General features: G+C 58.1%; 5 protein-coding genes across 6 annotated transcripts; 1 reads left to right on the top strand and 4 right to left on the bottom strand.

Moving 5' to 3' along the window:
- Positions 1 to 1,480: 1,480 nt before the first annotated feature.
- PRDX5 (peroxiredoxin 5) lies at positions 1,481 to 4,336 on the bottom strand. Its single transcript, XM_079707328.1, has 6 exons — positions 4,108 to 4,336; positions 2,779 to 2,913; positions 2,140 to 2,271; positions 2,029 to 2,067; positions 1,841 to 1,902; positions 1,481 to 1,732 (listed from the first exon to the last, which is right to left on the bottom strand). The coding sequence occupies exons 1-6, from the start codon at positions 4,282 to 4,284 to the stop codon at positions 1,627 to 1,629; spliced, it is 651 nt and encodes a 216-aa protein (XP_079563454.1). The 5' UTR covers positions 4,285 to 4,336; the 3' UTR covers positions 1,481 to 1,626.
- Positions 4,337 to 4,680: 344 nt separating this feature from the next.
- Positions 4,681 to 6,274, top strand: TRMT112 (tRNA methyltransferase activator subunit 11-2). Its single transcript, XM_079707349.1, has 4 exons — positions 4,681 to 5,083; positions 5,181 to 5,282; positions 5,424 to 5,513; positions 5,601 to 6,274. Exons 1-4 carry the CDS (start codon positions 5,006 to 5,008, stop codon positions 5,706 to 5,708), a joined length of 378 nt encoding a protein of 125 aa, XP_079563475.1. The 5' UTR covers positions 4,681 to 5,005; the 3' UTR covers positions 5,709 to 6,274.
- Positions 6,275 to 6,651: 377 nt separating this feature from the next.
- ESRRA (estrogen related receptor alpha) lies at positions 6,652 to 13,108 on the bottom strand (the record flags this gene model as incomplete). Of its 2 annotated transcripts, XM_079707306.1 has the most annotated exons (7): positions 6,652 to 6,911; positions 7,342 to 7,611; positions 7,710 to 7,877; positions 8,297 to 8,425; positions 8,585 to 8,701; positions 11,648 to 11,984; positions 12,971 to 13,108. In XM_079707306.1, the coding sequence occupies 6 exons, from the start codon at positions 11,970 to 11,972 to the stop codon at positions 6,652 to 6,654; spliced, it is 1,269 nt and encodes a 422-aa protein (XP_079563432.1). The 2 variants fall into 2 exon arrangements, with proteins under 2 accessions (XP_079563432.1, XP_079563431.1); XM_079707305.1 differs by lacking the exon at positions 12,971 to 13,108 and having other exon boundaries at positions 11,648 to 12,167.
- A 651-nt stretch (positions 13,109 to 13,759) lies between these two features.
- CATSPERZ (catsper channel auxiliary subunit zeta) lies at positions 13,760 to 17,199 on the bottom strand (the record flags this gene model as incomplete). The annotated part of the gene is made up of 6 exons (XM_079707731.1): positions 13,760 to 13,891; positions 14,516 to 14,616; positions 15,349 to 15,415; positions 15,629 to 15,708; positions 16,571 to 16,922; positions 17,179 to 17,199. 6 exons carry the CDS (start codon positions 17,197 to 17,199, stop codon positions 13,760 to 13,762), a joined length of 753 nt encoding a protein of 250 aa, XP_079563857.1.
- Positions 17,200 to 17,910: 711 nt separating this feature from the next.
- On the bottom strand, positions 17,911 to 23,928 carry KCNK4 (potassium two pore domain channel subfamily K member 4; the record flags this gene model as incomplete). The annotated part of the gene is made up of 6 exons (XM_079707732.1): positions 23,641 to 23,928; positions 20,312 to 20,435; positions 20,019 to 20,179; positions 19,648 to 19,834; positions 18,999 to 19,138; positions 17,911 to 18,315 (listed from the first exon to the last, which is right to left on the bottom strand). The coding sequence occupies exons 1-6, from the start codon at positions 23,827 to 23,829 to the stop codon at positions 17,911 to 17,913; spliced, it is 1,206 nt and encodes a 401-aa protein (XP_079563858.1). The 5' UTR covers positions 23,830 to 23,928.
- Positions 23,929 to 25,182: the final 1,254 nt, after the last annotated feature.

Genomic DNA, 25,182 nt, shown 5'->3' on the forward strand with positions numbered 1-25,182 from the left:
GCTGAGGGCCCACCCATGTGGACACCACCCCTTAGACCTCCAGCCGAGTGGTCCCCTGGACTCACCCTTCCCTCCAACACCCACAGGTCCCCCCGTCCCAGCACCCACCTCCTGGACATCACTCGGTCATCAATCCTGCCCCGCACTGGCCTCTCCCCTGCTCCCTGCTCGCCCCGCTCTACGTCCACACGGGAGCCCAGGTAGGAATCTGACCCATCACTGCCCTGCAGACATCCTTCACTGGCCTGAGGGGCCCGCAGGGTGAAAGGTAAGCAGCTTACAGGGCTGCCCTCCAGGCATCCTCTCATTCAGCTGCCCCAGCACTGCGGCACCTTGGGGCTGTTCCACTCTCCATACCTATGGTCACATGCTCCCTCCATCTGGAGCACAGGTCCCACTGCCTCAAGGGCTGTGTCCTCCAAGAGGCCTTTCCTTGAGCTTCTCTGAGACCTCTCAGCCCGCCCTAGGCAGCTCTGCACCTGCCCTGAGCCCCCACAGATGGCCAGGCAGGGCAGGGAGGGCCCCTCGGAGCCTGGTGCTGACAGGGCACATGGCAGGGCGGTGCCACACATGAGTAAAGTTCCCAGGGGCCAAGTCCAAATTCCTCTGAAGCGGCTGGATGAGCCAGGCCTACCTACCTAACCTCTCTGTGCCATAACAGGGCAGTAAGAGCTCACACCCCACAGGGTCGTGGTGAGGATTTGTAGTTTAACTTGAGTACCTGCCTCCCTTAGGCTGTGAGCTCCTCAACACGGCAGGTGTCTAATAATCACTGTCTGCTGCCAGACACAGGGCTTCCCAGGAACAAGAGGCAGACGCCCAAGGGGGCAGGGCCTGCAGACAGCCATGGACTTCAGCCCCAAGCCCCGCTGGCCGCCCCGACCCCCAGCCCCTCACAGTACACCCACTGCTGGGCAGGTCTCACGAGCATCTCCTCCCCTCTACAGCTCACCTAGACTCTGCTCCCAGGAAGCCCCCGGACTGAACCGGCACTGTCTCCACTGATGGAGCCCTTTCTGCCCATCAGATGGTCCCATGTGGCCAGGGGCCCTTCTTGGGACGTGGGTGCTCCCAGAAGGGGTTCAGCAGAATCTGAAAGAATGGTGGGGCTGAGGTTTGGCCCAGGTGTCGGGGGGGCCTGGGGACAAAGTTTCCACCCTGAGGTCTACAGTCAAAATGAGATCAGCCGTCACCCAGGTATCAGATGCAAAAGGTCACAGGCCCTAGGCAAGCCCAGGTCTGCCCAGGTGAGCTCCCCCTGCACGCCTGCTCCTTCCCTCACTCTTCAGACCACTGGCCCTTTCTCAGCTTGCAGATGGAGGCTTCATAACACCTCCTTCAAGGGACTTTCTCTGACTACCTCCTAAGTTAAATCAGGGTCCCCTACTAGTCCCCCCTTCAGCACCTGCCCACTACCCTCACAGCTTGACTGTCAATGAGGCCTGGCCCTGGGAAAAGCAGGAATTCAAAATCAAGGAGACAGACACGAACCAGAAGTGTTTATTACAGACATCTGGCCAAAGTTCCAACTGAGTAGCCCCAGCTGAGGCTAGGCTGGGGCCCTCTGCCCAGGGCTGGGCAGGTGAAATAGGAAAGAATAGAAGGAGTACATCTCGGACCAAGGCCTCAGAGCTGTGAGATGATGTTGGGGGCCAGACTGCAGGTGAGGCCCGTGCCATCTGGCTCCACGTTCAGGGACTTCACGACGCCATCCTCTATCACCATGGAGAACCTGCCAGAGAGAAGGGCCGGGCCAGTTGCAACAGCCTGGGCCTGGAGGCTGGGAATGGAGACAGGCGGGGTAGCAGGGGAACCGCACAGGAAACCCTCCTCCTTTTACCTCTTCAGCCGTCGATTCCCAAAGAGGGACACCAGTGAATCATCTAGTAACAAATCTGTCTCCTGAAAGGAGAAGCAAAGGAAAGGTCAGGAACCCCCAGACCTGGCTGGTCCCCACACTGGCCATGTCCCTCCAAGTCCCTGCTTCCAAGATGGAGGCTGGGGGTGGGGTGGGGCGGGTGCACTCACCTTTCCAAAGGCCCCAGTGGGGTCGGCCAGGAGCCGAACCTAAGGAGAAAGTAAGGTTGCAAGAAAAATCTCCTGCTTGGCCCCTGATACCCCGCAGGACCCACACCTCACCTTGCCTTCTGTGTTGTGCGCTCGTCCCCACTCTTCAGTCACAAAGACATCGTTAACGCTCAGACACGCCACCACCTCGATCCCCTTGGCCTTCAGAGCGCCAGCCTGCTCCACGTACCCAGGCAGGTGGGTCTGGGGAGGGGAAACAAAGAATCAGAAGATGGACAATTGCCTCTGCTCCTCAGCCTACCCTTCATCTCTAGGCCCTCCTCACTTCCCTACTTCAACAGCTTTGATCAGACAATGAGAACCGTGTAAGCCACAGTTCCTTTTTGCCTTGGCCACTAGGAAGCTTGGATCCAAACTTAAGTGTTCCTTGGTCAAGACCATGAACTTCCCATGGGCAGGACTATGTCTCATTTACCCAAGTCCCAAGTCCCAAGTCCCTTCCAGAGTGCCTGTCACCCAGCAGGATCAATGAGAGATGTTGGATTTCATTGCATCACCTTTTCTCCTACATTCCTGGTACCTGTTCACAGCCTCAACTTATTTTTTAAAAACCCGATAACGGTTTTCTAACTGTCATGTCATCTACATCCTCTTGGTACAAGCTACCCCAGGACTATGTAAAGGACTAATGAACAATACAAACATGTACACAAGATCCCAATTGCTGAGCCCCAGAAGGGCAGTCCTCACCTTGGAACAGCCAGGGGTGAAGGCCCCAGGGACTCCAAAGAGCACCCCCTTCTTGCCCTTGAACAGCTCTGCCAGGTTCACCTTGTTCCCAGGCTTCCCTTCAAATACCACCACCGATGGGATGGCATCTCCCACCTAGAGGGAATGACACCAAGGTAAGGAGTTGGGGGGTGGAGTGGGATGCAGGAGGCCAAGGCCAGGGCAGCAGCGGATGGTGGATGGCGCACAAAGGGCCAAGTAGCCCTGCCTGGTCCGGTGGAGCCAGGGTTGACACCCAGCGGGAAAGTCGAACTCTGTCAGAGCTTCCAGAGGTCCCTCCCCAGCAACCACCTGGTTACCCCACATGATCCAGGTTTCAAGGTGGCCCTATTCCTCTTAAGGGCCAGTTGGTAACAACAGAAAAAGGGAGAGGCCTCTCCGGGTGTCGCAAGAGGTTGAGTACACAAGCTGAGTTACAGGGAAAGACTGGGGCAGGTGGGCAGGAGGAGGCGGGGAGGAGGCCCTGACAACACGGAGGGAGGGGATCCCGGCCACGGCTGAGTGTCCCACCCTCAAGAAGAGAAAAGGGGAAGGCAGCAGAAGGTGGGAAAGTTGGGGAGTGGGGTGCAGATTCCTACATCCAGAGAATAGAGAATAAAAGAAGGAATCTCTTGAAAGGGGAGGGATCAGTCTACCTGGGAGTGTGTGAGGGCTTCATGGGGCTAGAGAAGGTAGAGAAAAGGGGGGAAAGTCAGGGGTGAGGGGAGTGCCTCTGAGAAACCCAACAGTTGGTTGTAGGATGAAGCAGAAGGAAGGGGGAGGTCTCAGAAGACTGTGGAGCAAAGGGGACTCCCAAGGAGCTGGGGATGGTTCCAGAAGATGAGAAGGGTGAAAAACTCAGAAGCGTGGGAATTAGCCACGAGTGGAGTGCAATGGGGGCGGGAAGGTATGGAGGAGGGCACATATGGGGATTGAAAAGGGTAAAGGAGATGGTCCCATAAGGTGCGGGAAGCCATGGTACTCAATCTCCTGAAAATGATGAAGACTCCACACAGGTGTCCCAAGGTGGATGCGGAAGGGAGACGAGGGGAAGGCCCAAAAGCCTTGACTGTCCCAGGAGATGAGGCACGAGGCCCCTAAAACTGGCGACAACGTTGCAGCTACAGGGTCTTGATGAAGGGATGAGAGGGGACAGACGCCGGGAGGAGCCTCTAGGGCAGCGGGGAGGGGTCCGGAGGGTAAGAAAGAGGGTGACCCTCCCCCAGAAAAGCAGGACGAAAGGGCTTGGGGAAACAGGCGGGGGGTGGGGGGGGCCGCGAAGAGGTCAGGCCTGGCTGGGCCAACGGTCACCTTGATCGGGGCCATGGCTACAGCAGCGCTTCTGAAACCTCGGACCCCGCCAAGCGTCCACTCTAAGCCTCCTTTCACGCACCCTCCGGCTCCCGCTGCCGCACACTCAACGACGGCCGCCCGGGAGACCGCCGAACCCGCTCTACTGCCCAGGATGCGCAGCCACGGCAGCAGCATACCGTGTCTCGAAACCACAATTGCCCCGCCCCTGCCTCACGGCTAAGGTAGAAGGCTGGGCAGCACAAAGGTGCTACCACGCAATCCTGCGAAAGGCGGAGCAAAAGGCGGGGCGTAGGTCGCCCCGGCCCCCTGCGAGGCGCCTCCACTGCGCAGGCGCGGGCGCCGCGCGTAAGGCGGCGTCTTCGACACGGCTCGGCTCTTCTGCATTAGGGACTGGATCACTTGCGCACTTGCAAATGGGCGGAGCTTTCGGCTGCCGCGCAGCTTATTTGCATGCAAGGATAGGGTGCTGCTGTCTTGATTGGCATAATTTACGGATTGGGGCAGTATTTCCGTTCCTTAACCGATGCAAGGGACGAGGAACGATGGTGTCAGGCGCCTGTGTAGGAGTAAAGCATATTTATTTTGTATTCCACGAAGGCCCCTGCATTGCAGCTGTTTTACATATTTGCGTTGTACACGACTTGTAGCAATTTGAGGTTTGTCTCAGCCAAAACCACTGGGCCTGCGCCGTAGCAAGCTCCTGCCAAAACACTTCCGGGAGCAGCGCTTGACCCCATCCGACCTCCGCTCCCGCAAGCACGGGAAGTTCTAGCAAGTTCGCCGGTTCCGCTCCTCCCAGCTGTCCAATAGGATAGAGCGGAGCAGCCCCGGAAATGACGCCAAGGGAATCCGCCCTCCTTCCGGTTCCGGCTTTGCGAGAGCGCGTAGCGTCGACATGAAGCTGCTCACCCACAACCTGCTGAGCTCGCATGTGCGGGGGGTGGGGTCCCGTGGCTTCCCCCTGCGCCTCCAGGTACCGGCCGGGGGAGATCTCGGGCCCCTCTCCTGGGGGCGGGGGTAGGAGAACCAAGATCTGGTCCCTGCCCTAACTAAATCTCTCCACCGCGCAGGCCACCGAGGTCCGCATCAGCCCTGTGGAGTTCAACCCCGACTTCGTAGCTCGTATGATACCCAAAGTGGAGTGGGCGGCGCTTCTGGAGGCTGCGGACACCGTGAGGACCCTCCTTTTCTTCCGTGCACACTTTGGGGGGGGGGGGGTCGTCTCACCGCAGCCCTTTACACCAGGCTAGGGAGCCTGGCCTCAGGGCGAGTGACGGGGATACCCAGAGATGATTTAGGCCTCTTGCCCACAGTTGCATCTGGTCGAGGTGCCCAAAGAGCCGATTCAGGGATATGAGCATGACGAGATATTTCTGAGAAAGATGCACCACATTCTACTGGAGGTGAGAACCGGCCCATTAGTTGCTTCCTGGCCATACACCCACACCTGGAGGCTGTCAGTGCTCAGCTCTCTTCCCCTCTTCCCGCAGGTGGATGTGTTGGAGGGCACCCTGCAATGCCCAGAGTCGGGACGTCTGTTCCCCATCAGCCGTGGGATCCCCAACATGCTGCTGAGTGATGAGGAAACTGAGACTTAAAAGCGTGCCAGGCCCGTTTTTCATTTTGTGAGCGTGTGTATCTTTGTTTACCTATATCCTGTTTGCTACTTCAATCCTGTGTATCCCCAACCCTTGGTCCAGTGACACACCAAACACACGGTGTTCTTGAGCTCGGTATTATATTTTTTTTTCTCATTAAAGGTTCAAAACCAAAAGCGGTTTCTCTTTGCAGCAAATATACATTAAAATAGAGTCTCTGTACAGCCAAGGGCTCTGGGCCCTGGCTTGCCCCATGTCCCTGCGCCTCCCTGGCCAAACCCAAAAATAAATATAGTGTTATTGCTCTGCAGGGCATAGAGACAGTGCTCTCCCTACCCCGTGAGGAGGCTGGGTGGGAGCTGATGTGGGCGCCCTGGCCACCCCAGGGGCCCAGGGGCTGGAGCCTGCTTGGAGTTATTGCTTCAAGGGGCGGGCAGTAATGCCCAATGCAAATGATGAGGAAAGGAGCGAAGGGAGCAGGGGCCTTTGCTCTCCAAATCCCCCTCTGCTCTGGAGAGGAAGTCGGATTAAGCAGCAGCAAAAGCATCACCCACTGGGAGACTGTGGCCTCCACTCCCTTCCCTCCCTGAGATCAGGCTTCTGCCCCCCCGCCGCGCCCCACCCCACCCCACCCCCCCCCCCCCCACACACACACATGTCCCCTACAGCCCCCTATGGCTTCCGCAAGGCCCCCTACACCCTGGGGGCACGTTATGGCTTGCGAGGGGCAGCACTGTGCCCAGAGCCTGGGCATGCACGTTCCCAGCTTCTGACACCCCCTGGGAGGGGGGAGGGGAGGGCATAGGGCCTGCTCCGGCTGATGGTGTTGCCCTGGCCCTGCCATCAGGCTGTGGCACTGCCCAGACCCCAGCTCTGCCCCCTTGGGGCTGACCCCGTGCTGGGCGGGTCCTGCCAGCACCCCCACCTGTGCCCAGCCCTCGCCTCAGTCCATCATGGCCTCAAGCATCTCCAGGAACAGCTTGTGCATGGGCACCTTGCCCTCCAGCTTCACCCCATAGAAATGGGCCAGCACTTTGCCTGCCGTCTGGCGAAGGAGCGGTAGTGTAAGCAGCAGCCTGCCTGCCCGCCTCCGCTCAGCACCCCCTCCGGGGCCTGCCCGGCCAGCTTCATACTCCAGCAGGGCCTCGTGTAGAGCTTCTCGAAGCTGCTCCACCGCCTCAGCATCTTCAATGTGCACAGAGTCTGCAAGGGAAGGCGAGAGAGCTGTTGACATGGGCCGTCTCCAGAAAGGGCAGAGCCACATCTGCCTGGACACAGCTGGATGGGTCCCAACCAGGAGCCAGACAAGGATTTGCTGAAGCACCACCCACTGCTCCTGCCCATCAGCCAAGGCCCACCCTTTCTTCCCCAGCTATGGCCACCTCCTGTCCCCATCACCTTCTCTCTCACTAAATGGTTCACCTTTCCACAAAAGTATGGACACCAGGGCTCAAAATCCTGCATGCAGTTCCTGGACCTGTCCTTGCCCGGCTTTGTGACTTTCAGGAAGTCACTGTTCTTCCTTCCCCTAAGCTACAGTTTTCCTTGTCTGCAAAATGGGACTGTGTCACCATCAAAGTTAAAAACCACAGGGCCTTATAAAGAGACCTGTCAGTACTTGCCCCAGACTCACCTGAATTGGCGAGGGCCAGGGCCTTCAGCAGAACGTACTCCTCGCGTTCAAGCCGCAGGGCCTGCAGTCGCCGCACCAGTTGCAACAGGGCAGCCCCCAGTTCCCCAAGGCCAGCTGCTCGAGCCCCCTCTTCATCCAGGACCAGGTCCTCGGCGAAGGCCAGCTCATCCTGCAGTGGCAGTGAGCGCTGGGCCACACCCAACACCAGGACCTCCATCCACACGCTCTGCAGAACTGACATCTGGTCAGACAGCGACAGTGACGAGAAACCTGGAGGGCAGTGGGGGGCAGAGATGGCTGAGCAAGCGCGCCAGAGCAGGCATGGCCCCACCCACCCAGGGAAGCCCCGCGTCACCTGGGCCCTTTACCTGGGATGCTCTTGGCCCAGCTGATGGTGACCACGATCTCTCGGTCAAAGAGGTCACAGAGGGTAGCCACGGCTGGGAGGTGCCCATCAGGGCCCGCTGGGTCGGGCATGGCATACAGCTTCTCAGGCTCAACCACCAGGAGGTGGGACACCAGTGCATTCACCGGGGCTGCAGTGATAGTTGGAAGAGGCACTCGAATTCATCACCTTGCCAGCCCTTCAGGGTCAAGCATCTTTCCAGAGTCAGTCCCCCTGTGGCCTTCCTCAAGAGCCACTGGCCAGCCAGGCTCAGACACCTCTCTCCGGGAAGGGCTGCACTATCTCCCAGGGAAAGCGTCTGTTTGTGGACAGGTTCTGAGTGTTAGAAAACCTTCCCTGCTCCCGGCTGTACTGCTCGAGGCCTGACATAGAAAAGGGTGTTTTTGTAAATACTTCCTGGGGGAAATGAGTAAACGAATAGATGAAGGGAAGATTTGGGTCCCAGTGCCCAAGATAACGACTATCCCGGGTGAATGACGTCAGACAGGTCTCCCAGGTCTGAGCTCCACCCCAACCCCAGAGCCCCCAAAGACCCCACTGTGCTCTCACCTGTCTTCCGAGGGCCTCCAGCTACTGCCAGAGGTCCAGCAGGGAAGGGGCCTGGGAAGGGCAGCGGGTCCACCTCTGGCCGCCGCTTGTACTTCTGTCGCCCACCCCGGACACGGTCCAGACGTACCCCTTGAATTGTAGGACAGGGCTGTGTCCATGGGGCTGGGGCTGGCCTGCTCTCCAGAGCCCACCTGCCCAGCCCAGTCCGCTAGAACTGCTCAGGCCTTGCCCAGCCCAACCCCATGCACCCAGCCCCCACGCCTTGCCCAGGCCCCCGCCAGCGCTCACCCTCCTTGAGCATGCCCACCCGCAGGCACTTGGTGAAGCGACAGGCCTGGCAGGCCTTGCGTCTCCGCTTGGTGATCTCGCACTCGTTGGAGGCCGGACAGCTGTACTCGATGCTCCCTGCCAGGAAGAGGCAGGGCTCCAGCGGCGGCCTCCCGGGGCCCAGAGGAGCCCCAGCGGACAGGAGTCCCCTGACTCACCCCAGGTAAGCACAGGTCTGGGGAGAGCAGGAGTGCTATGAATGGGGCAGGGAAGCCCGAGCACTGAAGGGAAAGGCCACTGGGCTAGGGGCCCCGGCCTGGGCAAGGGAGGGGCTGGGACCAGAGGAGTCGGGCTGCACCTGGCCCACGCTTCTTGTCAAGTCATGTTTGTGGGCTGTGCTGCTCTCATCCAGGGCCAGAGTGGCCCCCACATTGCTACATCAAGCGGTCAGTTCTCATCCTTATGTCATTTGGCCCAACGGAGCATCTAATGCCATTGGTCCCTCCTAGAAACACTTTTCTTCTTTTGCTTCTAGGACACCACACGCCCGGCTTTCCTCCCACCTCACTGCCACCTGGTGGTTTCTGGGCATCAGCCCACGCTCCTTCCATCGAAGACCCCTAGGGTGGCCCTCCGACCTGTCTCCACTGACTCACTCAAATGGTGATCTCAGCAAGTCATGGGCTTTCAAATCTCCGTCTCTGGCCTAGACCAGCCTGAACTCTAGACGTATCCCACTGCCTCCTCCTGCGTGCCTGGAAGACACTACAAACTTAACCAGTTCTAGATGGAGCCCCCAACCTACGCCTCCAAAACCTGCAACCCCATTTGTCCAGCTGCTCAAGCAGAAATCTAGGAGACATTTTTAATTCCTCTCTCACACCCCAAACCCAACCCACTGACAGATCCTGGTGGGCTTCACCTCCTAATATGTCCAGAAGCACCCCTCTTCTGCCCCTGGCAACTGTTTCTACCCTTGACCAGAGTCACTGTCACCTCCCCTCCTGCTCTGTCTTTGCCTCCTTCGATTACTGTCAACACAGAGGCATCCAATTAAACCTAAGACAGGGAGTTCCCTAGCGGTCCAGTGGTACATTTCTCCTCACAGCCTGCTTTCTCCTACACCCTACCTGGGCTTCCTCAGCTCAAGACACCTCTTCAGGGAGGCACTCCAGAGCCCCAGACCCAGGCAGGTTCCCTGGCACACACCCCGCTCCTTGCTCTCCAGCACTCGCCACAGCTGCACTGTAACAACCGTGTGCAGTTCACTGTTTTCTCTCTCTCCCCTCTGCTGGAATGTAAACCGCTTGAGGACAGGAGCGATCCTGCCTTAATCCCAGCTATGCCCCCACACCTGGAACAGTGGCCAGGACAGCAGAGCACAAGTTTGTGAAGAGCAAGGATCCTGGAGGCTGCCACTTACCAACGGTGTGACCTTGGGCAAGTCCCACACCTAAGCCCTCGAACCCTCAGTTTTCCCATCTGTAAAACTGGGATGATTAAAAACTACTTCTGGGCTTCCCCGGTGGCGCAGTGGTTAAGAATCTGCCTGCCAATGCAGGGGACACGGGTTCGAGCCCTGGTCCAGGAAGATCCCACATGCGGCGGAGCAGCTAAGCCCGTGCGCCACAACTACTGAGCCTGGGCTCTAGAGCCCACGAGCCACAACTACTGAGCTCACAAGCCACAAATGCCAAAGCCCGCGAGCCTAGAGCCCGTGCTTCGCAACAAGACAAGCCATCGCAATGAGAAACCCGTGCACCGCAATGAAGAGTAGTCCCCGCTCGCCCCAACTAGAGGAAGCCCGGGTGCAGCAACAAAGACCCAATGCGGCCAAAAATTAATTAATTAATTAATTAATTAAACTAAATAAATAAATATAAAACTTTATAAAAAAAACTACTTCTTACAAAGATGAGTTGTGAGAACTAAATGGGAAAATCAAGGTAAGACATTTAACAAGGCTCACAGCACCTAAATGCTCAATAAATGATCACTATTTATGGCTAGTGCTCGATAAATATTTGTAAACAGAGAAAGAAGCATTCCAGGGTGGGTGGGTCACCTGGACCCAGACCTGGACCTGTTGGCTCAGGTCTTCAGGGCCAGAAGGGAGCAAAGAGCTTTTAGACCAGCGGGTCTCAGCCAAGTCAAAACTTGCTAGAATGTCACAATCAGTCGTGAGGCATCTGTCCAAAGTTCAGTTATTAGTAATAAGCAGAGGCAACAGTCTGGCCTTTATGAGCTTAGCTCTGGACCTCAATCGACCCAAGTTCATATCTTGTTTCTGCCATTTTTCTACCTGTGGGACCTGAACAAAGTTTTGAAAACCTCTCTGGGCTTCAGTTATAATAGTGCTGGCACCTTAGAGATTGCTGTGTGGGTAACTGAGAGCACAAACATAACAGGACACAGTGCCTGGCACTCAAGAAATGTTCTCAAAAAGGCTATATGTTACAACCCCCAAGTAACCAATGGTTTATATAAAAATATAAGTAATGGGCACATCCCAAATAATGCTTATGACATCACCATCTTGCTCACTCGTATTTTGATATGCTTTCCTGAGTGAGAAAAATTCAGTGAGTACAATTGGCAGGGATGCCTAATAGTCTTTTTAAAGTTACGTGCTGAAATACGACGTAGCCACTCTCAGTTACCCGTAAAAACCTGCCTTGTGCTCGTGCTGCTTTGGGGAAATCAACACAAAAGGGGGCATATTCTCTGCTGGTGAGAAGGCAGCAGCTGCTGGAAGCAAGGATAAAGTTTAGGAGCAAGCAGAGGCTGCTTTGAATTTTTCAGAGCCGCTGTGGAAGGTGCTGGGCCTAGAGTACCCAGAAACTTAGGAGGCGTCTTGAGTCCCACACTCACACCCCACATCTAATCCATCAACACATCCTGGTGGCTTTATTTAACGCTTAAGGGAAAGGACGTTCCTGGGAGGTAGGAGGGCCTGGGAACTCCAGGCTGCCAACCCCAAGTGGTACCACGGCAGCCTGGGGGCCTACTGCCACCCAGCAGTGCACCAACTGGGGAGCGCCAGGCCCAGAGGGCAAAGGGCACAGGAGCGGGGTGGGGGCTCACCCTGGATGGTCCTCTTGAAGAAGGCTTTGCAGGCCTCACAGGATGCCACACCATAGTGGTAGCCGGAGGCCACGTCCCCACAGACCAGGCAGAGGCGTTTGGGCAGGGAGCTGAGCACCAGCTTCCCACCACCCTGCTCGCCGGGCCCAGCCCCCTCCCCATCCTCCTCCTCCTTGTGGCCTGGGAGGCAGCGGGTGGGAGCTGGGCCAGGGGCCAGGGCCACGGGGGGCTCAGTCTCAGTCTCCGAGGAACCCTTTGGGCTGTCAGGACTGGCTGGCTCTGCCTTGATGTAGAGAGGCTCAATGCCCACCACCTGGCTGGACATGGCGCTGGTCACCTGCGGGAAGAGACCCGTCAGGTCACAGGGAGGCACTGGGATGGGGGATGGAGACACCCTGTCACCCTGGTTGCCCAACCCCAGGCCTGGGGCCAGGCTTCCAGGCTCAGCAAGAGGGTTGGGGGGACAGAGTCCAAGGAAGGCTGCCCATGAAGAGCACTCCCCCGCCCCGGCTGTTGCCATGGAAACAGAGTCTCCAGAGCCAGTAACTGACAGCAGGTCTCCCACTTGGGAAACGGCGGGAGGCTTGGAAACCCCCTACTCCCACCCAGGCCAAGGAATAGGGTAACCTAAGTGCCCAAGCAACCTTCAACCCCGTCTGGAATCCCCAGCCAGGAGTGAGATACCTCTCAAATTTTCTCCAGATGTTAGAGAGCTCAGTGATCTCCCCCACACCTGGGTATCCTCCATTCAAGAGCGAAACTAAACTGAGGCACACAAACCCAAGGGCAGTTGATGTGCTCACACATGCGTGTGTTTACACCCTCACACTCCCACTCACCTGGGTCCTCAGGTGTCCTCACCTGCACACACACGCTCACACACAATCACTCTCCTGGGTAGGTTCACACTCACTCATGCTCCCGTTTGCCTTCGCACACTCCTCCTGAAGTGCACACCCCATAACAGTCACACCCAAGGCTCATCACACTCTCGCTCACACTCTTACACTCTCACCATGCCCCGACACTCTCTCTCTCACACACACACACACACACACACACACACACACACACAGAGTCATAGTCCCTTGTGGAAACACATTCAGAGCCTCTCACACCTGACACATCGCCACCTCCAGCCCCGGGCACACCGGCGGGCGCGGCCCCACCTCCTTGCACCCCCTCCAGCACATTCGCTCTTACACTCCTGCTGCCGCAGAGTCCTCCACCACGGGGCGCCCCGCCCCCCCCCCAACCTGCGCACGCCTACGGGAAGTTGCCTAAAGTTGCTGCGCCTCCCCTCCCCCTCCGCCCGCGGGGGACCTCTATCAGGTTATCAGGAAGTAATGCGGGAGCGCCAAGGAGGAGGAAGTTCTCCCCTGCCAGTGCGATGACCTTTGACCCAGAGAGGAGGGTGGCCCTAGGCCCCTTCGAGCGCCCCCACGTGGTCTTCAAAGCCCCTTCCCCGACAGAGAACCCTTCCCATCTTCCAGCCTGGCCCTCCCCTGGGACTTCGGCATGCTCCATGTGCCGGATTGAACCCTGTCCTGGGACTGGATCCGAAGCCCAAGCCCGACCCTGGTCTCAGGCCGGCGCCCTAACACCTGGACGCCATATCCCGCCCAGACCCTGACCCTGTCTGGCTTTCGACCGGGTCCCGACCGTGACCCGGGCAGGACCCGGACCCCGCCTGGAGCCCGCCCCTCGCCCGCCTCCCGCCCCCCTGCCCCGCTCGCACATGGCCCCGGCGCACCGCCCGCCCACCCTCCAGCGGCGCTCCCCTCCGCCCCCGGACCTGGGGCCCCGGCAGGGCGGGCGGGCAGGCATGGGGGCCGAGCGGCCCGGAGCGCCGGGGTGAGCCTGGGGCCGCGGGCGGCCCCTCCTCCGCCGCCTCCTCGGGCCGCGCCGCCCCGCCGCGCCGCGTCCCCTCACTCGGCGGCGCCGCCGGCGGCTTGTAGGACACAAAAGGACATCGCGGCCGCTTCCTACTCCGCTTCCTCCAGCTGACAGCGGGGGCGGGGCTGGCCGTGCGCATGCAAAGCAGGGGGCGGGGCCCAGCGCCCTATGCTAATCAGGCAAGTGGGCCGAGCAGCGCCTGCGCTCCGGGACTTGTCAGGGCGGAGCCGGCGAAGCCAGCGGGCCGGCCTTCGTGAAGGCCTCGCCTAGCCGCCGCCGAGCCGCAGCGGCGTACTTGCTTGCGTATGCGGCCGCTGAGAGGGCGTGGCCAGAGGAGACGCGGAGAGGCTACGGGAGGGGGTGGGGCCAGGAGCGTTCTTACGTAAAGAAGGAGGCGGGGTGCGCTGTGCGCAGGGGAAATGGGAGAGGTAGTTCAGCGGTCGCCTCTGAGGGTCCGGGAGATGATATACATATGTAAATGAGAGGGCGGGACCAGAGCGGGTGGGGGGGGCTAGGGTATCTGCATATGCATGAAGGGCGGAGCCTAGCACGCCCAAATTAGATAGGAGGTGCTGTCCCTTTCCCTTTTCCGCCTTCCCCCAGGATAACACAATCGGGGCACTTGGACCGCTCACCCAATATCCCCACAAAGCTGCTGAACCCGGAGTGGAAGAAGCAGACCTAATGCATGCAAGAAGTCCTGGATTTCGAGTCCCGGGAAGGCGGAGCCGATAGGGCCGGAACCGAGAACGCTCAAGGTCACTGCGGTGACCGAGTGAAGGTCACAGGGAAAGGCGGGGCCACGTGCGTCCGCCTCACGCGGGCAGCCACGCATTGACTCACGGACCATGTACAGAAGACTCTTTTATTTCTCTAAGGCTCAAAATCCACGTGGACAGGGTCGGACTTGGATCTGGGACCAGGGCTGGAGTCGGGCGGTCACTCGAGCCCGAGGTGGTGCTCTCAGATCACCATGACTTGCAGCCTCTTGTTCCGGCGCCTCTTGAGCCCCTCGATGTATTGCTGCAGCTGTTTGGTCAGGAAGTGGTCCCGGCCGATCTCCGATCGGTAACCTGGAGGGCAGAACCCAACTCAGGGCAGTGAGCAGGGGCATGGCCTCCCCAGCAGCTGGTCTTTGTTCTTTGGGGAACTTTGGATCTCCAGGGTACTGGGACCTGCCTGTTTTGTTTGTTTCGAATGGTCAAGTCATAGACCTGTGCTCCAAACAGATGGGGGATTCAGAGTAGGATGGGGGTGCTGGAGTGCAGGATGGACGAGGAAAGGAAGGCAAGTTTAGAGACGATGTTGCCGGCCTGAATTAGGGCACTGGGAGCAGGCAGCTTTTGGGACACCGCTTCGACCACCCAATCTCAGCCATTGGCCCTCCCCACCCCACCCCCACATTCATAAGGTAAGCAGGGCAAACCAAAGGAAGTTTACTCAAATAATCCACTGTCCAAAGGCTCCTCACAGCAACCAGGGAGGGGCCAAGGCCACAGAAAGGCTGTCATCCCCAATGGGCAAGGGAAGAAGTAGCCTTAGAAAACCTACATCAGGTTGAGAGGGGCTGCACTGAGGCTAGAGCCCAGGCCCTTGACGGTCACCCCACGCTGTCCCCATTGGGTCTTCCTGTGCCCAGTCTCCTAACTTTTTACTTTTCATGGGGCTTCTGGAATATTTGTGGGTGATAAGGGAATCTGACAAGGCAGACACATCCTGAAACCCCACTCCCACAGGCCGAAGCCCTGCAAAATCCCCCAAGGTCTCTTGTGGGAGCTGGGGGGATGGGGAGTGGGAAAGCTCACTCCGGAGGGCTTTGGTGAGGATTTCCAGAGCTTCATTCTCCATGAGTTCAGTCAGGGGCAGGGGCAGCTGGAGAGGCAGCAAGAGACTCAGATGTACAAGGGACCCCAGCTCTGCCCACAGCTGAAATGCCCCACCTGCTCCCTCCAGCCCCAAGACCCTCAACCGACCTGCCTGCCCCTCCACCCTGCAAAGCCCCCCCACCCTCTCACCCCTGAAACCCCCAACTTGCCCATCCCCCACTCCCCACTAAACTCCCCAGTCTCCTTGGGTGCCTCCAACCCTGCTCTGCTGCTCCACCCAGTAGGCTCGATGGGGTGTGTGCTTCCAGATATTGAGCGATGACACTGAGGAAGACTTTTCTGGGAGAAGAGAAAAAAGGAACCAGTCATCTGCAGACCGCTGAGACTTCCCTGGAGCAGAGGGGATGTATGGGTAGGCACGTTGGCCGGGGTGGGGGTGGGGGGCCTTCAGAGACCAGCTCCAGGTGCCACTTTAGTGGGAAACAGTATGGGACAGTGGTTTAAAGCCTGGGCTTTGTTGTCCCACCCTCCGAGGTTCCAGTTGTGACTGCCCCACTTTGTGAGACTTAAGGCCAGTGACTGACTTTCTGACCCTCAAGTTCTTCATCTGTACAATGGGATAATAAGAATGGCCCCATATGGAGGTTGTGAAGTTTAAAGGTGATCATGCAAGGGAAGCCCAGTGCCTGGCACAACAGCAAGTGCTCAATAAATGGCAGTTGTTATATGTTCCAATTCCCTGATGAAGGGCTGGAGAGCAGAGGTGGTGGGGAGAAAGGGGAGGCATGTCCCAATCAGCGCACAGCGCAAAGTCGGAAGTAAATACTTAAAAATTGTAAACAATGACTTAATGAATGAAAGACAGGCACCTCCTCAAGCAGCGCAAATCCACAGAAAAGGCATTAACTCCCTCCTTTCAACTATCTGGGTGATTCCATTAAAAGCACAGGTTCTACCGCGCTGCCTTTGCACATTTTCCTGCTCTTCTCTATGACCGCAGGACTTTGTACGACGCCTGCCCGGTAGGGGGCGTTCCTAGAAGGTCTGGTTGATTTAAAGCGTGGAAGATTAGCGTTGGCGCCCCTTCCAGGGAATCCTAGAAACTTGGGTCCCACAGTTTTCCCCCATTTTACAGCAATAGTAACTGAGGCCCTGGCCATCCCCCTGCCCTGCTCCCACAGCCCAGTGAAGCCACACTGACCGTTGTCGGTCCTGGAATCGTCCTCCTCTAAACGGCCTCCCGGGGAGCTGCCGCGGCGCATCTCCAGCTCCATCAAGGCGTGCTCGTCCAGCTCCTCTGGCTTGAAGTTGTCCTTGTCCTCTCCGTCATCCCATTCTTCCCAGCCACCGTGCGAGTCGTGGCCAGCCTTCTGGTTGTAAGACCAGCGAGTCTTGCCGCCTACGCTGCTGCCCTCCACTTCCGAGTCCTCACGGACAGTAGGCAGCGGTACATTCAGCTTCGGCTGCGACTGCGTGGCCGTGGTCCACAGGTTCCGGATGTCGTGCGGACTCGACTTGCCTGAGCCACGGTGGCCCGAAGACTTGGCCAACGCCTGTGGGCCACATACACCGAGGGAAGCCAAGGGTCGTGGGGAATTGGGGAGGAAAGGAAGAGCAGGCTGGTGGGGGGGGGGGGATCCTGAGCCCATCCAGGGCCAAGACTCAGTTGCGGGGGGGGGAGGAGGGGGTGATGGTTGGGAGCTGCCCTGAGCCAGGGTTGAGTGAGATGATAGCCAGGGAGGGGCCCAGGGTGGACCTAGGATGAGTCTGGGGGCTGACAGGGTGAGGAGGACCGGGAAGAGTTCTTACTTTGAAAGGCTTTTCCTCCATGGTTCTGCCCCAACGGACCCAGTCGCCAAAGGCCTCGGGGCGAGGAGGAGGGGCTCACGCTCCAGGAAGGGGGAGGGGCAGGGTCCCGTCCGGAATGGCGATGCGGGTCTCGCGCGGGGAAAGTTCAAGCTACAGCCCTCCACACTAGATGCCATTATGTCTCCCCATCCCTGCCCCCATAGCTGTACTGAGGATGGACGCACCGCCCATCTTGGCAGATTCCCATGCCAGACCCTATCCTTAACCTCCAAGCAGAGACACCCGAACAAGCACAGCCAAGAGTGCCACGCCTTGACCGATGGTTCGGGTGTTGAGAGGGGAGGGTTTGGCCTGGGGGTCGTAGGGGGGGGCCTGACTTGACCCTGAGGTGGCCCGACGACGCAAGCACTCGCACACCCTCTCGCGTCCCCGGAGCTCCACGCCCTCAGCGATGCAGACTGTTTTCGTTTATTGATGCAGGCTTTGAGGCACAGTCGTGAGATGTGAGGGACAGGCCCAGACGGACAACGAGACAGAAAGCCTTGGGGTTCTGGAAATGGATGAAGTGAGGAGAGGGCCAGGAGCAGAGAGTGGCAGACAAGCAACCCGTAGCCTCCTCCCCAGGTTTCAGTCGGGTCGGTCGAGAGAGGGGTCTTTGGTTAAACAAGCAGAGCATGCCGGGTAGAGAGCAAGAACGGAGCCCTTTGAGAGGCCCGGTCAGGGGTCTTGCCCCTACGCGGGCACGCCTTTTTCCCGGGGGCGCCCCGGGCCGCGGGGCCGCGCGGGTTTCCTGGGGGTGTTGAGGGGGCGGCGGCTGCCCCGTGGAGCGCGGGGCAGTGCGCAGCCGCGCTCGCTCTGCGTGTCCGAGGACTCGTCGATGAAGGCCAGATTCTCGCTGGGGTAGTCCAGCGCGGAGGCCGTGGGCGGGGTGGGTGGAGTGGGCGGAGAGGGTGGCTCGGTCTTCTCCGGGGCTGCAGGGGATAGGGGCCTGCTGGCGGGCTGCGCTGAGCACGGCGGCGGAGGCAGGGGTGGCCGCTCCTTCTCCTGCGGCGGTGGTGCTGTGGGTCCGACTCGCTGGGTCACCCGCGCGGTCACCGTGCCGGTCCAGCTGGCAGCCTGCGCCGTGAGGCCGCCCACCTGCGCGGGGAGGAAAGGCAGTCCTCGACCGGGGCTCCTCGACAGTCTCCGCAACCCTGGGAGCCTGCTCCTTCACCAATCAGGCATTGCCCCTCTTTTCTGCCTCGTCTTCCTGCCTCAGGAGTGGGAAAAGGCCGGAGGAGGGAAAAGCTCATCACCCAGCCACATGCTCTCCCCTCCTCCATCTGCGCGGAAGTGCCCTTTTCTCCAGAAGAAAAGACCGACCGGACTTTATTTCAGCTCTCCCTCCCGTGCCCCCAGAGACCTTTGCGCCTCCACCCACTCCACGGCCAGCAGCAAGGAGTGGGTCTACAAAATATTGAGAACAATAAATAAAGGTACAACAACAAATAAAATTTTAGTGTTAAGTATGTCCCATGCAATATTTGGGACATTTATACTCAAATATTATTTGCAACTTATCCAAAATTCACATCAACCGGGCTTCCTTTATCTTTATTTGCTAAATCTGGTAACCTTATCCATGAGAGTAGAGATGGAGTCGCCTGCAAACCTGTCAGAGTTTATCGCTTTGTTCCCGGTCGGTGCGCACTGGGGCTCCCTCAGTCCCTGCCTTGGGGAGCCCACACTCTGCAAGGGAGGCAGACTAGTCAACCTGCTGCTGGTGAGCAGTGTGCATCAGCGCCAGGGCGCAGGCGCGGTGTCGACGCAGGGGCGCCTACCTCTGCCCGAGTGCGGCGGGACACTACTCGCAGCCAGTTCCCGATGGTGGTGAGCACTGAAGCGAAGTAGGCCAGGCCGAGTAGGATCCAGAACCACACCAGCGGCTGGTAGGCTGCAGAGTTCTGGTTGGGGCTGGCTCCTGGGACGCCACGGGGAGGGCAGAAAGAAGTTGATTGTGAGACACGCCTTGAGCCTGTGAGTCTCTGGTTCACTGCCCCGCTTCCCAACTCTTTGAGAGGATCCGCCCTCCCCAGGACAGTGGATATGAGCTAGAGTGCGCGAATGGATGCAAGAAGACGAGTGGGAGTGACTTGAAGGTGTGCAAGAGAAGAGTAAGTGGGGTGCTCGCGTGCAAGAATGTGAGCATGTGTGAGGGGTGCACGTGTACAAGAATGTGGCACGTGTGAAGGGGTCACTTAATATATGTGAGCATGCGTGGGGTGCAAGCATGCAAGAATGTAAGTGGGCACGAGGTGTTGCATCCCTGGAAAAATGTGAGGGTGCATTCAGCGAGTGGATGTAGGGATTGGAGCAAGCACGTGTGAGCGCACAAGCGCCCTGTAGAACTTGGAGGGAGAGGCAAGATTGCAGAGCCCCTGGGCAGGAATAAAATGGGTAGGGAAGTGCAACCTAAGAAAGTGGCCTCACCGGCCACATAGTCCCCGAAGCCCACCGTGGTGAGCGTCACCACGACGAAGTAGATGGCCTCCAGCTTGCTCCAGCCCTCCACATAGCAGAAAACGAACGTGGGCGTGAGGACGAAGAGCAGGCAGCCAATCAGCAGAAAGAGCACCGCCGATAGAATTCTCACCAGCTCTGGTGGCACGTGCCACTTCTGCAGGGAGGGGCAGTAGGCAGGGCCGAGGAGTCACCAAAACCTCCAACTCTCACACCCCACAACCCTTTTCTGGGTGCCCGTGTCTGAGGTTCAGGCGCCCCCCGCTCACGTGCCGGGTGGGTATGTAGGGAAGTGTATCCTGAGCCCAACGCAAGGGCGCGCAGGGTGTGGAGCAGCTCACCAGGAAGATGGCTTCGATGTGACCAATGCCGCGGCGTAGGGAGGAGCCCAGCCGGTCCCCGACCCCTGCCAGCAGTATTCCGAACAGCGGGATCCCCACCAGTGCATAAAAGATGCAGAAGAGGCGGCCAGCATCTGTGCGCAGGGCCGCGTTGCCATAGCCTGGGCAGAGGGGTCGTGCAGCAGCTCTAGGGGTTGCCTGGCACACCCCCCCCCACCTCCCCCTGCGCCTTCGCCTGTGAGAAAGCCCAGCCACCCGGTGCCCCACACCCCATGACCAGTCCCCTCCCCCACCGATGGTGGTGATGATGGTGCCTGAGAAAAAGAAGGCGCTGCCCAGGTCCCAGGCTGAGTGGTTGCTGTTACTGGTTGAGTTGGTGTCAGGGTTTGCACCCCCTCCCAGGGCATCAGCCACCTCCTGCAGGACAAGATGCAGAAGGAGGAACCTCAGTCCTTCCCTCCCGTCCTAGCCAACCCCCTGGCCGTCCAAGTCTCCAAGGTGTTTCCCTCCTTACCCCTCCCAGCTCTCCCCTGCCCTCTGGTCTCCCTGAAGGCAATCCCTTAGAGCAGACATTGCAAATTGGAGAGCCCAATTTTGTTTGACCAACACATTGTTTTAGAGACATTTGCATTATCGGCCCCTTAATTTCATATAACAGATTTCCAGTTTTACAGTGGTCAGGAGCACAGACTCTGGGACCAGACTGCCTGGGTTCAAATCTTGGTGCTAGGTGAAGTTGAGCTGTGCATCAATTTCTGCATCTATCATTTGGGGATGGTGATAATAGTACCTACCTCATAGAGTTATTGTGAAGAGTTAAAGCACTCACATCAAAGCAAGCACTGTGTGTTTGTGAAATTGGTCCCCATGTAGAGATCATGCCCAGTGAGTTCCAGCTTTCCACAGACCCCACCACTCCCACTGCCCCTTTGGAAGCTGAGTTTGAGTCCCTTGCCTTCGAAAATCTGATGAAAGTTAGGGACCCTCCCTCCAGGAAGGTTCACATACCAAAAAATTTTGCATCCAGTTTTAGGAGGGTCATGAATACACAAACCCCTGCCCACCCTGCTGAAGTCCAAACCAAACCCTGTGCTACATAATAGGTGATCAATAAACATGATTAAATTAATGAAATGGCCATGTGTCTGCCCCTCTTGCCAACCAGTCTGCCTCCCTCGGTGCTTTGAGAGTGCCTGCCCTAAGTGATGGAGGTCAGAGCATAAAGAGGAGGGGATGCAGCGGGGCCCTTCCCCAAGGAGCACAGAGCTAAGACACAGTGGTGTGAGGGAGGTCATAAACCACCTTCTTTCGCTCTGACCGCAAGTCCTCGTTAGCAAGACACATTCCAAATTAATCTTCCTAAAGTGACTGCCTAAAATCTCCGTCGCTCCCTGCTATCTGCAGAATAGAGTCCAAACTCCCCAGCCCAGCCTGCAAGCCCCTTCTCAATCCGGTCCCACCCTCCCTTTCCCCAGTCTTCACTCCTGGGACTCCCATTTTGGAATTCAAGTTACAGTGACCTTATCCCCAGATTTTCTGAGATGATTCCATTTCCTGAAATAATTGTTTAATACAGCCAAGAAGTGAAATGTATGATTAAAAGCGGTTTAATTTTATTTTGCAACACTTTTCCAATAAATTCACTACTTAGGGGAAAAAATCCTTTGTCATTCTGTGTGTTCTAATTTTTGCTTCAAATGACTGGGCATCTGTTAAATCCAAGAACTGCAAAACACTCTGAGTTTTCCAGCCTCCACGCCTTTGCCCATGCTGTTCCTCTGCCTGGGAGTCTCTTTCAACCCAATCACTAACCCATCTCTAAATTCTACCCATCTCACCTGCTTCATTTCAATTACCAGCTCTTCCCAAAGGCCCCTGGCATCTCCCTCCTTGCCCCCAGTACCTAGCCCAGGGCCTAGCATACAACAGGCATTTAACAAAGAAGGAAGTAATGAAAGCTCCTTTTCTACTAAATCCTACAGTGAACTTTCCATGGATTTGTCCCTTCACCTAGATGTAACATCCTCTAGGGTAGAGCCTGCATCTGTTCCAACCCAATATCAATTTCCCTGCTCACGCTATGGTGTACAGCACAGCACCTAGCACGTAGTAGGTGCATAATTGCTGCATGACTATTTATGGAGGAGAAATAAAGCAGCTGTTGCCCTCCTTGCTTGGTTCTGCCCTTCCTTTCTTCCTCTTCTTCTTCTTCTTCTTGTCTTTTTTTGTTTGTTTGTTTTTTAAACCAGGAAAAAAGGAATTCCTTTGTGAAGATAAAATAGGTCAGATTTCCTCCCTCCTCCTGCCCTGTGGTCTGGCCAGACACTCTCCTACCCAGGCCTCTCGGAGCTTTGCTGGGCATTCTGGAGGTGTCAGAGACAATGTCAACCTGCCTGTGTCCTGGACCCACCCCATCCTCATCTCTGCTCCAGGTCCTGCCACCTTGGAAATCAGCTGGAACACCGAGGCTCCATGTTGATGGCTCCTCCCTCCAAAAGAAGGGGCAGGGGGCTTCCCTGGTGGCGCAGTGGTTGAGAGTCCGCCTGCCGATGCAAGGGACACGGGTTCGTGCCCCGGTCCAGGAAGCTTCCACATGCCGCGGAGCGGCTGGGCCCGTGAGCCATGGCCGCTGACCCTGCGCGTCCGGAGCCTGTGCTCCTCAACGGGAGAGGCCACAACAGTGGGAGGCCCGCGTACCACAAAAAAAAAAAAAAAAAAAAAAAAAAGAATGGGCAGGAAATAGGGGTGCCTTTCAATAAAATAATAAACATTAATGTATTAAAGTTAAATGTTACTTTATTTTTTTAAATATGACAGTGGCTCAGAAATCAGAGAGAAAGCAGCAGAGGAGCTTGCCTGACAGTAGCCCAGAAGGCTGCAACCCACACTTTCTTTAGTCATTGGTCCAAAGTTGACCCCATCCCTGACTCGCCCTCCCTCTAGCCTCCACATCATAAGCATGTGTCCTGGTGGGAAGGTGTGCTCAACCTGGCATCCATGATGGCATGGACCAGCTTGGGGGATCCTGAAATCCTCCGGAATCATCAGTACGTGTTTATATGTGCACTTTTCTGGAGGTAGGGGGTAGGGGTTCACAGTGTTCTTGGGTTTCTCTGAGGCATCTGTGACTTCAAAGAAGCTTAGGAACTAGTGTAGGGTTGCCAGATTTAGCAAATAAAAATACTGCATGGGACATATTTATACTTTAAAAGTATTCATGCTTTAGCTGAAATTTACATTTAACTGAGTGTTCCAGACTTCATCTGGCAACCCTAAACCAGTGAGTTAGACCTGAGAAAATGTAACACATCTCATCTGTTACAGCCATTTATTCATTTCTTCCTTATGCGTTCCTTCATTCAACCACTATCACACACGGAAGGAGCCATTTTAGGAAGATAATCCAATGCCAGGCACAGCAAGGAAAACAAATGCCGCCCTGGCCGCCATATTGAAAACACAGAGACCTGGATCCCAGCCTCTGCCCTGCACCCCCCAGCAGCACCCTGCCTTCAGGGGTGCGGGTCTGGAAGCAGCACTCCAGCACAGGCCCCCAGTGGCATGCAGCTAGTGTCAGGGGGTCATGGGTGACTGCTGAAGGAGCTCTCCTCCACCCACGCACCTTGATGAAGAGCCCCAGGTCCTGGTCGCTCACACATGGATGGGCCCTCAGGAACTTCTCTCGGACCTCCCCCAGCTCCCTTTGGGCCTGTTGCTCATGGGGCTGTTCCAGGGCCTGGAACACCAGGGCACCGGACACCAAGTAGAGCAGGACCACAGCCAACAGTGCCAGTAGTGTGGTGCTGCGCATGGCGCGCCCAGAGGCCCGGCCAATTCCACGGCCCGTCTGGGGAGGCCGGGCAGGGGGCTCCTGGGGAGCTGCAGTCACTGTGGGCAGAACCAGGGATGCTGGGATCAATAACCTGACCTGACACCCCTATACCCTCCTTCTCCAACCCCTACACACCCAATGGTCTTGGAGCCCCCAGCCCTACTACCCACAGACGTCTTCTCCTCACATCCCTCTGGCCGGATACTTGGTACCAGGACACACCCAGTCCCCCCACCTCTGTCCTCCCCCTTACCTCCACTGCCCTGCCCTCAGCCCCTGCCCGGGGACTCCAGGGTGTGAGAAGATAAGAGGGCACCGGGAAAGGAAAGGAAGGAGAGTGGAACGGGGAAAGAGAGACCGAGCCTGCTGAGGGAGAGGCGGGACGAGCGAGGAAATGTTGGGGGCCAGGAGGGGGCGTGGGGAACCCGCCTTCCAGCTGGAGTCTGAGGGGGCACAGAGGACTGTGCAGGGCAGGGACGGGGATGACGGGTCCCGGCTCGTTCACCGAGGCTGCGGCAGCATCTTCGCGGCTTCTCCCTCCCCTCCTGCCTCTCCTTGCTCCTCTTCTAGACGCGATGGACCGGGCGGGGAGCCTCCAGTGTCCCCCAGCGCCCCGCTGGGCTTTCGAGGAACCCTGGGGCGGGTCCCGATCGCTGCGCAGAGGCGAGGCAGGGCGGAGGGGAAGGGAGGGTACTGAGTTCCGGGAAGAAGCGCGGTGGGGGTGACCAGGGCCGGACCAGTGCAGCATCCCCTGAACAGCTGTCAGCCCCCGGGACAGCGGGCGGCGGCGCCCTCGCGCACACACGCGGGCACGAAGACCCGCGCGCCCACGCTCCACTCTGCGGCTCCAGGCGGCCCCTCTGCCCGGGCTGCACGCACACACACACTCCACCTGCACACTCCCCGGCCTCTCGGGCACACCGGACCCTCAGGGCCGTGCGCGCCGGGCCAAGGCCCCCAGAGGCCCACACACTTGTGTGCACACACTCACAAACACACGTACCCAGACCGCGGGGCCACCGCGCAGCGCCCACTGCCCAGACACCACACCCCCGCCACTCGCTCCCACGGCCTCCCAGCGTCTTCACGCCGACGCCTCGGAGCGTGACGGGCGGCGGCTGGATGCGCGGCCGCAGGACTCCCAGAGGCGCCTACGAACGGGGAGGTGGGCGCCTCTGCCGGCCGGTCGCCCCCTGCGCGCCCCAGCCCCAGAGCCCGGCCGGCGCCCTTCGCCGCCCCGCACTCCCTCTCCGCGCCAGCGCGCCCGCCCTCTCCGACCCGCACTCACTGTCGGCCCCGCTGCGGCTGCGGCTGCGGCCCGGGCTCCGGCGC

This window comes from Hyperoodon ampullatus (genome assembly GCF_949752795.1).
Source record: "Hyperoodon ampullatus genome assembly, chromosome: 7".
NCBI classification, from domain to species: domain Eukaryota; kingdom Metazoa; phylum Chordata; class Mammalia; order Artiodactyla; family Ziphiidae; genus Hyperoodon; species Hyperoodon ampullatus.

Coding starts and splice junctions, on each gene's coding strand:
- PRDX5 (XM_079707328.1), bottom strand. CDS start 4,284: ATGCTGCTGCCGTGGCTGCGCATCCTGGGCAGTAGAGCGGGTTCGGCG. Junction 2,914..4,107: donor TAGCCATGGCCCCGATCAAG/GTGACCGTTGGC, acceptor CATTCCCTCTAG/GTGGGAGATGCCATCCCATC. Junction 2,068..2,139: donor CGCACAACACAGAAGGCAAG/GTGAGGTGTGGG, acceptor CTTTCTCCTTAG/GTTCGGCTCCTGGCCGACCC.
- TRMT112 (XM_079707349.1), top strand. CDS start 5,006: ATGAAGCTGCTCACCCACAACCTGCTGAGCTCGCATGTGCGGGGGGTG. Junction 5,084..5,180: donor GCTTCCCCCTGCGCCTCCAG/GTACCGGCCGGG, acceptor TCCACCGCGCAG/GCCACCGAGGTCCGCATCAG. Junction 5,514..5,600: donor TGCACCACATTCTACTGGAG/GTGAGAACCGGC, acceptor CTCTTCCCGCAG/GTGGATGTGTTGGAGGGCAC.